Source organism: Oncorhynchus mykiss, chromosome 2 (genome assembly GCF_057628025.1).
Source record: "Oncorhynchus mykiss isolate SJ-2025 chromosome 2, ASM5762802v1, whole genome shotgun sequence".
In the NCBI taxonomy this organism is placed as follows: domain Eukaryota; kingdom Metazoa; phylum Chordata; class Actinopteri; order Salmoniformes; family Salmonidae; genus Oncorhynchus; species Oncorhynchus mykiss.
The window spans coordinates 30,442,459-30,458,109 of record NC_143023.1 but is presented as its reverse complement, the minus strand read 5'-3'; the positions used below and the strand labels follow the sequence as shown (position 1 = coordinate 30,458,109).

Here is a 15,651-nt window from a genome sequence, read left to right as displayed (position 1 = left end):
GTGGATGAGGATTTTGAAAGAAAGTTGAAACACAGGGATGCACTTCCAGAGGGAGGATAATGCAATGAATTTGGTCCAAAAGTTGAACTTTCAATATTGTTGCCACATTATCACTACTCTCACTGTTATTCGGGAAGTGAGTCCTGTGCCTGTGACTTTCTTTCAAATCCCTCCCTTGAAATGGAAAGTCCATTGGCTATCAGCCAGTCTGCTTTTAACAGATGACACCACTCGAATCCTCAAGAACACGACGCTGATTCCAATAGTACTTAATCACTATCTAGCTTCTCGTTTACATTTAAATGTATGGGTCTTTGAGTGAATTAATGGCTATTCATGAACGTAATAAACATAATTACTTAAGAAAAGGGTATATTGTGAAGTCTATTGAGGGAGGTGGTCTGAATGATAAATAACATGCTACTCTATCAACAGGAAATCAACTGGATACATTATACTGGTGAAGTAGTATGATGGAGGATAGTAGCTACTGTTTACTGAAAAGATGAGAGGATAGGCTGGCAAAATCGTCTTATAATTCAGAATTTTACACACACACACACACACACGTATGAATATCCGCCAGGGCATATATTTTATTAGTTAGGCTGTCTTGTACAACTCTGCAGCTAAAGGCTGAATGACAGTATACAGACAAAAGAAAGAAAAAGAAACATGGGATAAAAGTTTAAGAAAAAATGACGATATGGAGAAGAAAGTCTCTAGTCTTGTTGTTTAACTGACAAGCAAGATAGAATACTGAGTCCAACAAAATATGTGTGTAAATGTGTTATAAACAATGTAGCAAGAAAATGTACAGAAAGAGATTCAAACAGACCAGGAGGAAACAGCCATCATATTCAGGTGGACATCAGTCACAAATTATACAGCACTATGACAATCATTTTTGACAGGTATGTACTAAAAGGCAGTAGAATGTTGTTTTTTTGGTCCAAAACAGGTTACTGCATTGCTTTGCATTCCAGGTCAATTGAACTCCTGCTGGTGACTGGACAGCTGCCGCTGGCCTACATAATGGTAACTTGGATTAACTGGAACAGGGGGAGAAAAATTTGACATGAGTATCATCTTCCAGTGGTGATTACTTCTTCATATTCTGTTCTTCTTTAGGTAGAGATAGACGTAGTCACTGTGGCTAAAGACAAAGCTTCAAAGCTTGATATGTTACGGTGCGTGAATGAGGACCCAAAAGCGAATTAACTTAAACAGAGCTTCTTTAATTACCAAACATAGGTAGGCTCAGACGGACCGGCAGATTCCGACAGGACAAGACAAGGTTACAGCAAACATGACGACAGTCTGGTTCAGGCATGAAACACAACAAACAAGAATCCGACAAAGACAGGAGCAGAAACAGAGAGAGATATAGGGACCTAATCAGAGGGAAAAAGGGAACAGGTGGGAAAAGGGGTGACGAGGTGGTTAGGAGGAGACAAGGCACAGCTGGGGGAAAGAGGGGGAGAAAAGGTAACCTAACAACGACCAGCAGAGGGAGACAGGGTGAAGGGAAAGGACAGAGACAAGACACAACATGACAATACATGACATGATAACTCTGCCAGAGCAAACTCACCTGACTGAAGGAGAAACTGGCGACCTCACAGTCTGTTGCAGCATCACAGGGTGAAATGAGTCGGGATTTAAAGCGAGCTGGAGCAGGAGAACAAAAAAAGATATACAAATCTCACTGTGTTCTATTTGTTTATAGATCATTGCAACACTGATCATAATAATAATACATTGTATTCATAGAGCACTTGTTCTCAAGGCACTATGCAACATTGTAGATTGTAAAACAGTGTAACATATACAGTGGGGAGAAAAAGTATTTGATACACTGCAGATTTTGCAGGTTTTCCTACTTACAAATAATTTTTTTATCATAGGTACACTTCAACTGTGAGAGATGGAATCTAAAACAAAAATCCAGACAATCATATGATATGATTTTTAAGTAATGAATTTGCATTTTATTGTATGACATAAGTATTTGATACATCAGAAAATCAGAACTTAATATTTGGTACATAAACCTTTGTTTGCAATTACAGAGATCATACGTTTCCTGTAGTTCATGACCAGGTTTGCACACACTGCAGCAGGGATTTTGGCCCACTCCTCCATACAGACCTTCTCCAGATCCTTCAGGTTTCGGGGCTGTCGCTGGGCAATACGGACTTTCAACTCCCTCCAAAGATTTTCTATTGGGTTCAGGTCTGGAAACTGGCTAGGCCACTCCAGGACCTTGAGATGCTTCTTACGGAGCCACTCCTTAGTTGCCCTGGCTGTGTGTTTCGGGTCGTTGTCATGCTGGAAGACCCAGCCACGACCCATCTTCAATGCTCTTACTGAGGGAAGGAGGTTGTTGGCCAAGATCTCGCGATACATGGCCCCATCCATCCTCCCCTCAATACGGTGCAGTCGTCCTGTCCCCTTTGCAGAAAAGCATCCCCAAAGAATGATGTTTCCACCTCCATGCTTCACGGTTGGGATGGTGTTCTTGGGGTTGTACTCATCCTTTTTCTTCCTCCAAACACGGCGAGTGGAGTTTAGACCAAAAAGCTCTATTTTTGTCTCATCAGACCACATGACCTTCTCCCGTTCCTCCTCTGGATCATCCAGATGGTCATTGGCAAACTTCAGACAGGCCTGGACATGCGCTGGCTTGAGCAGGGGGATCTTGCGTGCCCTGCAGTATTTTAATCCATGACGGCGTAGTGTGTTACTAATGGTTTTCTTTGAGACTGTGGTCCCAGCTCTCTTCAGGTCATTGACCAGGTCCTGCCGTGTAGTTCTGGGCTGATCCCTCACCTTCCTCATGATCATTGATGCCACACGAGGTGAGATCTTGCATGGAGCCCCAGACCGAGGGTGATTAACCGTCATCTTGAACTTCTTCCATTTTCTAATAATTGCACCAACAGTTGTTGCGTTCTCACCAAGCTGCTTGCCTATTGTCCTGTAGCCCATCCCAGCCTTGTGCAGGTCTACAATTGAACCCTGATGACCTTACACAGCTCGCTGGTCTTGGCCATTTTGGAGAGGTTGGAGTCTGTTTGATTGAGTGTGTGGACAGGTGTCTTTTATACAGGTAAAGAGTTCAAACAGGTGCAGTTAATACAGGTAATGAGTGGAGAACAGGAGGGCTTCTTAAAGAAAAACTAACAGGTCTGTGAGAGCCGGAATTCTTACTGGTTGGCAAGTGATCAAATATCATGCAATAAAATGCAAATTAATTACTTAAAAATCATACAATGTGATTTTCTGGATTTTTGTTTTAGATTCCGTCTCTCACAGTTGAAGTGTACCTAAGATAAAAAAAATTACAGACCTCTACATGCTTTGTAAGTAGGAAAACCTGCCAAATCGGCAGTGTATCAAATACTTGTTCTCCCCACTGTACATTGTAAACATTGTAAAACAATACATTTTCATGCACCTATTTGGTGTACAGTATGTGTACAGTATGTGACTATATATAGATATATATTTAGATGTAGTAGATTGATTGGAAAGTCAGAAATGTGTTATATAGTGAGTAAAGAGTTACCCTTCAGGATCTTGAGCCTTGTGAGAATGGCCATAAAGTCATCGTATTTGATCCCTCCACCAGAGCTGTACCGGTGCCATAGTGTTTGGAACGTTTCATCGTCCAAACTAAGATCTATATGACAGAGGATTTTTATCATTTACTTTTTTAAATCTGCAAATATACTCTACAAGGAGTTCAGTTTCACTATCAGGTCAGGATGTTCACAATCAAAACCAAATCCTTGTGTGGTAAATTAAGAGAAAATCAACAAAATATACAGTGTCAAGAAAATGTATGTGAACCCTTTGGAATTACCTGGATTTCTGCATAAATTGGTTGTCAAATTTGATCTGATCTTCGTCTAAGTCACAACAATAGACAATGAGACAAGATTGGAGATGTTGGTTAGAGCTACCTTGCAGCTATAAAAAAAACTCACAAAATTTGAGTTTGCTATTCACAAGAAGCATTGCCTGATGTGAACCATGCCTCAAACAAAATAGATCTCAGAAGACTTAAGATTAAGAATTGTTGACTTGCATTAAGCTGAAAAGGGCTACAAAAGTATTTCTAAAAGCCTTGATGTTCATCAGTCCACGGTAAGACAAATTGTCTATAAATTGAGAAATTTCAGCACTGTTGCTACTCTCCCTAGGAGTGGCCGTCCTGCAAAGATGACTGCAAGAGCACAGCGCAAAATGCTCAATGAGGTTAAGAAGAATCCTAGAGTGTCAGCTAAAGATGTACAGAAATCTCTGGAACATGCTAACATCTCTGTTGACGAGTCTATGATATGTAAAACACTAAACAAGAATGGTGTTCATGGGAGGACACCACGGAAGAAGCCACTGCTGTCCAAAAAAACATTGCTGCACGTCTGAAGTTTGCAAAAGTGCACAGGGATGTCCCACAGCGCTACTGGCAAAATATTCTGTGGACAGATGTAACTATAATTGAGTTGTTTGGAAGGAACACACAACACTGGAGAGAAAAAGGAACAGCACACCAACATCAAAACCACATCACAACTGTAAAGTATGGTGGAGGGAGCATCATGGTTTGGGGCTGCTTTGCTGCCTTAGGGCCTGGACAACTTGCTATCATCAACGGAAAAATGAATTCCCAAGTTTATCAAGACATTTTACAGGAGAATGTTAGGCTATCTGTCTGCCAATTGAAGCTCAACAGAAGTTGGGTGATGCAACAGGTCAACAACCCAAAACACAGAAGTAAATCAACAAAAGAATGGCTTCAACAGAAGAAAATAAGCCTTCTGGAGTGTCCCAGTCAGAGTCCTGACCTCAACCCGATTGAGATGCTGTAGCATGACCTCAAGAGAGCGGTACACACCAGACATCCCAAGAATATTGCTGAACTAAAATAGTTTTGTAAAGAGGAATGATTCAAAAATCTTCCTGACTGTTGTGCAGGTCTGATCTGCAACTACAGAAAACGTTTGGTTGAGGTTATTGCTGCCAAAGGAGGGTCAACCAATTAATAAATCCAAGGGTTCACATACTTTTCCCACCCTGCACTGTGAATGTTTTATATGGTGTGTTCAATAAAGACATGAAATAATAATAATAATTGTTTGTGTGTTATTAGTTTAAGCAGACTGTGTTTGTCTATTGTTGTGACCTAGACGAAGATCAGATAAAATTTGATGACCAATTTATGCAGAAATCCAGGTATTTCCAAAGGGTTCACATACTTTTTCTTGCCACTGTAAATACATCCTTTGATCGTAACTGTGATACATGACTAACCACGGACATCAAGGGCATTCTTCATCTGGTATTCTGTGACGAACCCTGGGTTCTGCCACTCATAGGACTCTGAGTACTCTCTCTTGGTAACAGACACATAGTGCTTTAGGTTGTGGAATTCTTTCACATCCAGTTTGCCTGATTTGTCTTTCTGAAAGGAGCTGGTTAAGGAGAAAGGATTGATGGTTGATACAGTATTGAAACCATTGTCAACCAGGGAGCCTAATGGGGCCTCAGTTGATCTACAATATAGCTCAGAAAGAAGTAAATAAATAAAAGAATTGGCAGGAAACACAAAAAAATGGTTTCGGGGAAGAAATATTAATTAATAAACTCATATAAAAGTGAACTAAAAACAGAAACAGGTGTAGGATACATCTTCTAGAACCAACAATATGTGGGCAGTTTGAAGACTTAGTGCTACAATTGAAGTAGACAATAACATATATGTATAAATTAAATACACACACACGTCATACATAATGCTTTAAATCTCAGAAACCACAACTAACATTGGTCCCGAACAGAGTGACCAAGTTCTTTCAGCTTGACCAGGAGTTCCTCAGCCGTGAGTTGCTGTGGAGACCAAAACACACAAGCATTTGATAGGATGACGGTAATATTCTCCAATTTTCACTTGCCACCTATCCACCTACTCCCACTTCACTTCATACATTCCTCATTAAACACATTATAGGTATCATTCACTTGCTACATATACATATTTACTCTTCAGTTGTCGGAGAAAAATATTTTAAACACACCTCGGGATTACTGTCCCCCTGTGAAAAGAAGTAGACAATATTTTAGAGTAAATTGTTTTGTACACATCTCAAACAAAGGTGACGATACCGCTAGCATGCACCCTGTTGGGTCTGTAGCAAAATAATGAAAGCCAAATCATTGTTGCAGCCACTACTGGCCCATGTACTTATTGTAAGGTATTACTGAATTAAACAACTTGGAGAAACTACTGATTTATTAAAAGTGGTGACTTAATAAGGGTTAAAAAATGACTAGAGTATCGGTACCTACTCTTACGCATGACTCCTCTGGAAAGGATTCACAGCTCAGATCATCAGGCCAGGACATCCCAAACTTATTCAACACACTGTCACACCCCAGTTTGGCTCTCTCACAAAGGGATCTGCAAGGGCGCTGCACCTCCCCTTCCACACACTGGGGAGCGTAGACAGAACACAGAAAGAAGCGGATATCCACAGAACAAGTCAATTTCAAAACATACTCCATTTGAGCCATCTTAACGGCCGCCTCCGCCTGTTTTTTGTGCCCCAGCAGATTTGGCATGGCCGTCAGGTTGTAGGAGATGCCCTGGCACAGTGGAATGGTGATTGGCTGGCAGGGGCCCTCAGGGGACGGAGCACTGGTCACCCCACACTGAAGAGGAAACAACAAAATACCTCATATTCACCAATCAGCAATAATTATTATTGAAGGATGTTTACCTTTACTTCACCAGGCAAAACTGATTGAGGTTTCCTTTCTTTCCTTTCCTCGCCAAACATTTTGATATTGACAATTTATGTTTAAAGGGGCACTTTACCCTTTTTAAACATGTAATTTATTATCTGGTGTGCATCATGTGACTTTGACCAACTATGAGCAGGCAAAGGAAACTGAAACTAATTTTCCTAACCTTTACCTGCCCTGATCATAGTTGTTTAAATAACGATGCAGTGTAGTGGTGTGCTGGTTGGAGCCTGGTATTGAATCTGTAAGTTGATACACTATGTATACAAAAGTATGTGGACACCCCTTCAAATTAGTGGATTTAGCTATTTCAGATACACCAATTGCTGACAATAAAATTGAGGACACAGCCATGCCATCTCCATAGACAAACATTGGCAGTAGAATGGCCTTACTGAAGAGCTCAGTGACCTTCAACGTGTCACCGTCATAGGACGCTATCTTTCCAACAAGTCAGTTTGTCAAATTTCTGCACTGCTAGAGCTGCCCCGGTCAACTGTAAGTGCTGTTATTGTGAAGTGGAAACTTCTAGAAGCAGCAACAAAGGCTCAGCCACAAAGTGGTAGTCCACACAAGCTCACAGAATGGCACTCCAAGTGCTGAAGCTTGAAGCACGTAAAAATCATCTGTCCTCAAAGAACGGGACTCTGAGTGCTGAAGTGCAACGTCAGCACAAGAACTGTTCATCGGGAGCTTCATGAAATGGGTTTGCATGGCCGCACATAGGCCTAAGATCAGCATGCGCAATGCCAAGCGTCGGCTGGAGTGGTGAAAAGCTTGCTGCCATTGGACTCTGGAGCAGTGGAAACTTGTCTGTGGAGTGATGAATCACACTTCACAATCTGGCAGTCCAACAGACGAATCTGGGTTTGGCGGATACCAGGAGAATGCTACCTGCTCCAATACATAGGGCCAACTCCTTATTTTGCAATCTGCTTTAAAAACTATATCTCTCTGTTCCAGGTCTCTTTCATGAGTTACAGACATTTGTTTTGAATCACCTCTTGTTTTGATGCTTTAAAAACATTTTTTATGTATATATATATATAGATATATATATATATATATATATATATAATATCTTTATTCCATATTTCATATTGTTGATTACATTTTGCTAGTTGTTTCGGATCAAAAAGAGGTGATTAACAAACATACAATACATTACAACACATGTACAGTTCATAGTACAAAACGATAGAGAAGGATTAAAAGGAATTGAAAAGTCAAGAATCCTCCATCCAGGCTATTTCATTTTCCAATTCATATAAATTATATTTTTTCAAATGTAGCTGTATTTCTTTTAGAATTCAGATTAAGATATAGAGTGAACAAAAGTATAAATGCAACATGTAAAGTGTTCGTCCCATGTTTCATGAGCTGAAATAAAATATCCCTGAAATGTTCCATACACACAAAAAGCTTTTCTCTCAAATGTTGTGCACAAATGTGTTTAAATCCCTGTTAGTGAGCATTTCTCCTTTTCCGAGATAATCCATCCACCTGACAAGTGTAGCATATCAAGAAGCTGATTAAACAACATGATCATTACACAGGTGCACTTTGTGCTTGGGACAATAAAAGGCCACTGTGCAGTTTTGTCATGCAAAACAATGCCACAGATGTCTCAAGTTGAGGGAGCGTGCAATTGACATGCTGACTGCAGGAATGTCCACCAAAGCGGTTGCCAGAGACTTGAATGCTAATTTCTCTACCACCAGCCGCCTCCAACGTCTTCTTAGAGAATTTAGCAGTACATCCAACGTAGCTCACAACCGCAGACCACGTGTATGGCGTTGTGTGGGCGAGCATTTAGCTGATGTCAACGTTGTGAACAGAGTGCAGTGGGGTTATGGTATGGGCAGGTATAAGCAATGGACAATGAACACAATTGCATTTTATCAATGGCAATTTGAATGCACAGAGATACCGTGATGAGATCCTGAGGTCCATTGTCGTGCCATTCATCCACCACCATCACCTCATGTTTCAGCATAATGCACTACCCCCATGTTGCAAGGATTTGTACACAAGCTTAACACCTTCTTCGCCAGCTTTGAGGATAACACAGTGCCACCGACATGGTCCGCTCCCAAGGACTGTGGGCTCTCGTTCTCCGTGGCCGATTTGAGTAAGACATTTAAGCGTGTTGACCCTCACAAGGCTCAGGCAGTATCCTTAGCCACTTCTCAGAGCATGCGCAGACCATATGGCTGGAGTCGTTAGGACATGTTCAATCTCTCCCTATCCCAGTCTGCTGTCTCCACTTGCGTCAAGATGTCCACCATTGTTCCTGTACTCAAGAAAGCTAAGGTAACTGAATTAAATGACTATTGCCCCGTAGCACTCACTTCTGTCATCATGAAGTGCTTTGAGAGGCTAGTTAAGGATCATATCACCTCCATCTTACCTGACGCCCTAGACCCTCTGTAATTTGCATACTGACCCAATAGATCCACAGACGATGCAATTGCCATTGCACTACACACTGCCCTATCCCATCTGGACAAGAGGAATACCTATGTAAGAATGCTGTTCATTGACTATAACTCAGCCTTCAACATCATAGTACCCTCCAAGCTCATGGCCCAGGGTCTGAACCCCGCCCTGTGCAACTGGGTCCTGGAATTCCTGATGGGCCGCCTCCCAGGTGGTGAAGGTAGGAAACAACACCTCGACTACGCTGATCCTCAACACAGGGGCCCCACACGGGTGGGTGCTCAGCCCCCTCCTGTACTCCCTGTTCAACCATAACTCCGTGGCAACGCACGCCTCTAACTCAATCATCAAGTTTGCAGACGACACAACAGTATTAGGCCTGATTACAACAATGACGAGACAGCCTACAGGGAGGAAGTGAAGGTCCTAGCGGAGTGGTGGCAGGAAAATAACTCTCCCTCAACAAAATGAAGGAGCTGATCGTGGACTTCAGGAGACAACAGAGAGAGCATTCCCCTATTCACGTCGACGGGACGGCAGTGGAGAAGACAATGTGGTGAAGAAGGCGCAACAGCGCCTCTTCAACCTCAGGAGGCTGAAGAAATTTGGCTTGGCCCCTAAGACCCTCACAAACATTTATAGATGTACAATTGAGAGCATCCTGTCGGGCTGTATCACCGCCTTGTAAGACAACTGCACTGCTGCAACCACAGGGCTCTCCAGAGGATGGTACGGTCTTTCCAGTGGCGATTTTAGCATATAAATCTTGGTGGGGCAAAAAAATGTATAAATAAATGTATGCATGCCAGCAAAGGCACTACACAACACAACACTAAACAATACATTCATTGCACTATAATGGTGACAAACGGTGCCCACAAACTGTTAGGGCCTAAATAAAGCTGTCCCAACAGCAGACCCAACACCTTACCACTGCTACATCCTGGCTATCAGCTGAGCCTTGTCTGGCAGCGAAACAGTTCATTCAACCTCATTTACTGACTTTTTATAAACATAGCTGATATGGCTGACTTGCTAAAAAATTGTGGTTTCTACTGACAATTGAGAAGTACAAACTATGGCATAAGGGTACAATACATAGTGCCAACTGTAAAGTTTGGTGGAGGAGGAATAATGGTCTGGGGCTGTTTTTCATGGTTTGGGCTAGGCCTCTTAGTGAACGGAAATCTTAACGCTACAGAATACAATTAGTTGTAAATGAGAACATGTTCTCAACTAGCCTACCTGGTTAAATAAAGGTGAAATATACAGTGGGGCAAAAAAGTATTTAGTCAGCCACCAATTGTGCAAGTTCTCCTACTTAAAAAGATGAGAGAGGCCTGTAATTTTCATCATAGGTACACTTCAAATATGACAGTCAAAATGAGAAAAAAAATTCCAGAAAATCACATTGTAGGATTTCTAATGAATTTATTTGCAAATTATGGTGGAAAATAAGTATTTGGTCACCTACAAACAAGCTAGATTTCTGGCTCTCACAGACCTGTAACAACTTCTTTAAGAGGCTCCTCTGTCCTCCACTCGTTACCTGTATTAATGGCACCTGTTTGAACTTGTTATCAGTATAAAAGACACCTGTCCACAACCTCAAACTGTCACACTCCAAACTCCACTATGGCCAAGACCAAAGAGCTGTCAAAAGACACCAGAAACAAAATTGTAGACCTGCACCAGGCTGGGAAGACTGAATCTGCAATAGGTAAGCAGCTTGGTTTGAAGAAATCAACTGTGGGAGCAATTATTAGGAAATGGAAGACATACAAGACCACTGATAATCTCCCTCGATCTGGGGCTCCACGCAAGATCTCACCCCATGGGGTCAAAATGATCACAAGAACGGTGAGCAAAAATCCCAGAACCACACGGGGGGACCTAGTGAATGACCTGCAGAGAGCTGGGACCAAAGTAACAAAGCCTACCATTAGTAACACACTACGCCGCCAGGGACTCAAATCCTGCAGTGCCAGACGTGTTCCCCTGCTTAAGCCAGTACATGTCCAGGCCTGTCTGAAGTTTGCTAGAGAGCATTTGGATCATCCAGAAGAAGAATGTCATATGGTTAGATGAAACCAAAATATAACTTTTTGGTAAAAACTCAACTCGTCGTGTTTGGAGGACACAGAATGCTGAGTTGCATCCAAAGAACACCATACCTACTGTGAAGCATGGGGGTGGAAACATCATGCTTTGGGGCTGTTTTTCTGCAAAGGGACCAGGACGACTGATCCGTGTAAAGGAAAGAATGAATAGGGCCATGTATCGTGAGATTTTGAGTGAAATCCTCCTTCTATCAGCAGGGGCATTGAAGATGAAACGTGGCTGGGTCTTTCAGCATGACAATGATCCCAAACACACCACCCGGGCAACGAAGGAGTGGCTTCGTAAGAAGCATTTCAAGGTCCTGGAGTGGCCTAGCCAGTCTCCAGATCTCAACCCCATAGAAAATCTTTGGAGGGAGTTGAAAGTCCGTGTTGCCCAGCAACAGCCCCAAAACATCACTGCTCTAGAGGAGATCTGCATGGAGGAATGGGCCACAATACCAGCAACAGTGTGTGAAAACCTTGTGAAGACTTCTAGAAAACGTTTGACCTCTGTCATTGCCAACAAAGGGTATATAACAAAGTATTGAGATAAACTTTTGTTATTGACAAAATACTTATTTTCCACCATAATTTGCAAATAAATTCATAAAAAATCCTACAATGTGATTTTCAGGATTTTTTTTTCTCATTTTGTCTGTCATTGTTGAAGTGTACCTATGATGAAAATTACTGGCATCTCTCATCTTTTTAAGTGGGAGAACTTGCACAATTGGTGACTGACTAAATACTTTTTTGCCCCACTGTATATATATATATTTTTAAATCTAGACAATTCTGTGCTTCCAACTTTATGGCAACAACATGACAATGCCCCTGTGCAAAAGGTGAAGTCCATACATAAATGGTTTGTCGAGATTGGTGTGGAAGAACTTGACTGGCCTGCACAGAGCCCTGACCTCAACTCCATTGAACACCTTTGGGATGAATTGGAACGTTGACTGTGAGCAAGGCCTAATCGCCCAACGTCAGTGCCCGACCTCACTTATGCTCTTGTGGCTGAATGGAAGCAAGTCCCTGTAACAATGTTCCAACATCTAGTGGAAAACCTTCCCAGAAGAGTGGAGGCTGTTATAGCAGCAAAGGGGGGACCAACTCCATATTAATGCCCATGATTTTGGAATTAGATACTTAATGAGCAGGTGCCCACATACTTTTGGTCATGTAGTGTACATGCTGGAAAGTGACTTACATGTTCACAAGATTCCGTTGCGAAGGTGTCACACTCAAACTGACTGGGCCACTGAAAACCAAACTTGTTCATTAGCACCTCACAGTCCTTTCTGGCTAGCTCACACAGAGCTCTGTAGGGTGGGCGGGCTTTCCCTGAAACACACTCTGGAGTGTAGACGGAGCACAGGAAAGCCTGAAGGTGAGGAGAACACTGCACCTTTACCAGAGGGTAAAACTGATACAATTCTAAACCAGCGACCTCCTGTGTGGAGTGGTTTAATAGGTTGGGCATTATAGTGTCCTTGTAGGGCAGGTCCTTGCAGAGAGGGATGATGATTGGCTCACAGGTTCCTGCAGGGTTTGGTGCAGGGATACTCTCTTGGCCCTGAAAGCAATGAACATCATTTTGTCATATGCTATATGCATTATGGTGAGGAATGACACAACATCTGGGAAGGTTTTCAGTTATAGAACCAGAATTATACTTCAAAAATCCACTTCCTACTACTCTATGCAGGACAGCCTACAGGCATACAGCAGTCCTGAATCAGATATGTCCCTACAATGACAAGATGAACACATCCTAATGCTACTTACGTTGGCACAGGATTGTTTGGGGTAAGCCTCACATCTGATCTTCTCTGGCCAGTTTAGACCCTTCTCTCTTAGAACAGGCTCACATTCATTCTTCACCCTCTCACAGAGCCAACTGCAGGGTGGAATCTTGTCATCCAACACACACTCAGGTGAAACAACGCCACATAGGAAAACTGTGACCTCTGGAGAGCAGCCAGTCTTCACGATCTGACGAAGCTGCCTCAGGTCGTAGCCCCTGGTTTGGCGGGTTGGATTGATGGTCGTGTTGTAACCAACATCTTGACAAAAGTCCACGGTCACTGGATGGCAGGACTGCTTGCTGTGTGCAGCCTGCACAAAGAGCAACAATCTGAAGACCAACAGGACCCAAGTCTCCATGACCCTGTGCTGTAATAACAACTACAGTAGTAGCTAACCTCAAAGTTTCCTAAATGCTGATCAAATGAATCCAAAATGGTTTGGAGAGCCGACCTAATATGTATTTCTGGAGTGCACTGCTTTGCTGTAGAATATTCAAGTGGGTGTATTTTCACTGTTTTGAGTCCAGACCTTTATTTCTGTGAAACTCCACATCAGGAAGTGATTATGATTGTGTGTCCTAGGACATTGAGTGCCTGCTTTTTGGGGGTTTTGCAATATCTGGAGAAGAACTTGAATCAAGGAATCGAAACCACAAAAACAAACAAACAGTAACAAATGGATTACTTGCAATGTACTATTAACATAAGGCCAGCAATCATTATGTGCATTACACTGTGAGAACTGTGTTTGTGTTATGGATTCCTGTGAAAGTGAAGTTAATCACTTCATGCAGCTCACTCTACCCATCCCCCAATCTGCACCTCAAATCTCAGTGACCAGGCCACTGATAGGTTGCTAAGGGGCTTGACAACTGCCAGTCCTCATTATTTTGCAATCTGATTTAAAAACTATATCTCTCTGTTCCTGTTCTCTTTCATGAGTTACAGACATTTGTTTTGAATCATCTCTTGTTTTGTTGCTTTTTTTCTTTATTGTTTAAAAAATATAATATCTTTATTCCATATTTCATATTGTTGATTACATGTTGCTAGTTGTTTCGGACCAAAAAGAGGTGATTAACAAACATACAATACATTACATCACATTTACAGTTCATAATACAAAACGATAGAGAAGGATTAAAAGGAATTGAAAAGTCAAGAATCCTCCATCCAGCCTATTTCATTTTCCAATTCATATAAATTATATTTTTTCAAATGTAGCTGTATTTCTTTTACAATTCAGATTAAGATATATACTGAACAAAAGTATAAATGCAACATGTAAAGTGTTCATCCCATGTTTCATGAGCTGAAATAAAATATCCCTGAAATGTTCCATACACACAAAAAGCTTTTCTCTCAAATGTTATGCACAAATGTGTTTAAATCCCTGTTAGTGAGCATTTCTCATTTGCCGAGATAATCCATCCACCTGACAAGTGTGGCATATCAAGAAGCTGATTAAACGACATGATCATTGCACAGGTGCACCTTGTGCTTGGGACAATAAAAGGCCACTGTGCAGTTTTGTCACGCAAAACAATACCTCAGATGTCTCAAGTTGAGGGAGTGTGCAATTGACATGCTGACTGCAGGAATGTCCACCAAAGAGGTTGCCAGAGAATTGGATGCTAATTTCTCTACCATAAGCCGCCTCCAATGTCTTCTTAGAGAATTTGGCAGTACATCCAACGTGGCTCACAACCGCAGACCACGTGTATGCGTTGTGTGGGTGAGCGTTTTGCTGATGTCAACGTTGTGAACAGAGTGCAGTGAGGTTATGGTATGGGCAGGTATAAGCAATGGACAACGAACACAATTGCATTTTATCAATGGCAATTTGAATGCACAGAGATACCGTGATGAGATTCTAAGGTCCATTGTTGTGCCATTCATCCACCACCATCACCTCCTGTTTCAGCATAATGCACTACCCCCATGTCGCAAGGATTTGTACACAAGCTAAACGCCTTCTTCGCCAGCTTTGAGGATAACACAGTGCCACTGACGTGGTCCGCTCCCAAGGACTGTGGGCTCTCGTTCTCCGTGGCCGATTTGAGTAAGACATTTAAGCGTGTTGACCCTCGCAAGGCTACTGGCTCAGACTGTAACCTTTGCCACTTCTCAGAGCATGCGCAGACCAGATGGCTGGAGTCGTTACGGACATATTCAATCTCTCCCTATCCCAGTCTGCTGTCTCCACTTGCGTCAAGATGTTCACCATAGTTCCTGTACTCAAGAAAGCGAAGGTAACTGAACTAAATGACTATCGCTCTGTAGCACTCACTTCTGTCATTATGAAGTGCTTTGAGAAGCTAGTTAAGGATCATATCACCTCCATCTTACCTGACGCCCTAGACCCACTGTAATTTGCATACTGCCCCAATAGATCCACAGATGATGCAATTGCCATTGCCCTACACATTCCCTATCCCATCTGGATGAGGAATACCTATGCACGAATGCTGTTCATTGACTATAACTCAGCC

The 15,651-nt window shown here is 42.2% G+C and overlaps 1 protein-coding gene across 2 annotated transcripts; it reads right to left on the bottom strand.

Annotated features, from left to right (window-relative positions):
- Positions 1-572: 572 nt before the first annotated feature.
- Positions 573-13,740, bottom strand: LOC110486889 (uncharacterized). 2 transcript variants are annotated; one of them, XM_021558742.3, is made up of 10 exons: positions 13,140-13,740; positions 12,562-12,927; positions 6,355-6,717; positions 6,084-6,101; positions 5,832-5,895; positions 5,696-5,739; positions 5,320-5,470; positions 3,572-3,685; positions 1,595-1,671; positions 573-1,052 (listed from the first exon to the last, which is right to left on the bottom strand). In XM_021558742.3, the coding sequence occupies exons 1-10, from the start codon at positions 13,515-13,517 to the stop codon at positions 1,029-1,031; spliced, it is 1,599 nt and encodes a 532-aa protein (XP_021414417.2). In that variant the 5' UTR covers positions 13,518-13,740; the 3' UTR covers positions 573-1,028. The 2 variants fall into 2 exon arrangements, with proteins under 2 accessions (XP_021414417.2, XP_021414425.2); XM_021558750.3 differs by lacking the exons at positions 5,320-5,470; positions 5,696-5,739.
- Positions 13,741-15,651: the final 1,911 nt, after the last annotated feature.

What these genes read in the sequence shown, in the direction of transcription:
- LOC110486889 (XM_021558742.3), bottom strand. Translation starts at nt 13,517, where the DNA reads ATGGAGACTTGGGTCCTGTTGGTCTTCAGATTGTTGCTCTTTGTGCAG. An exon ending in TCACTCTGTTCGGGACCAAT is followed by an intron (nt 5,740 to 5,831) that starts GTTAGTTGTGGT and finishes CTTCAATTGTAG; the next exon opens with CACTAAGTCTTCAAACTGCC. An exon ending in CCAGTTTCTCCTTCAGTCAG is followed by an intron (nt 1,053 to 1,594) that starts GTGAGTTTGCTC and finishes CCCCTGTTCCAG; the next exon opens with TTAATCCAAGTTACCATTAT.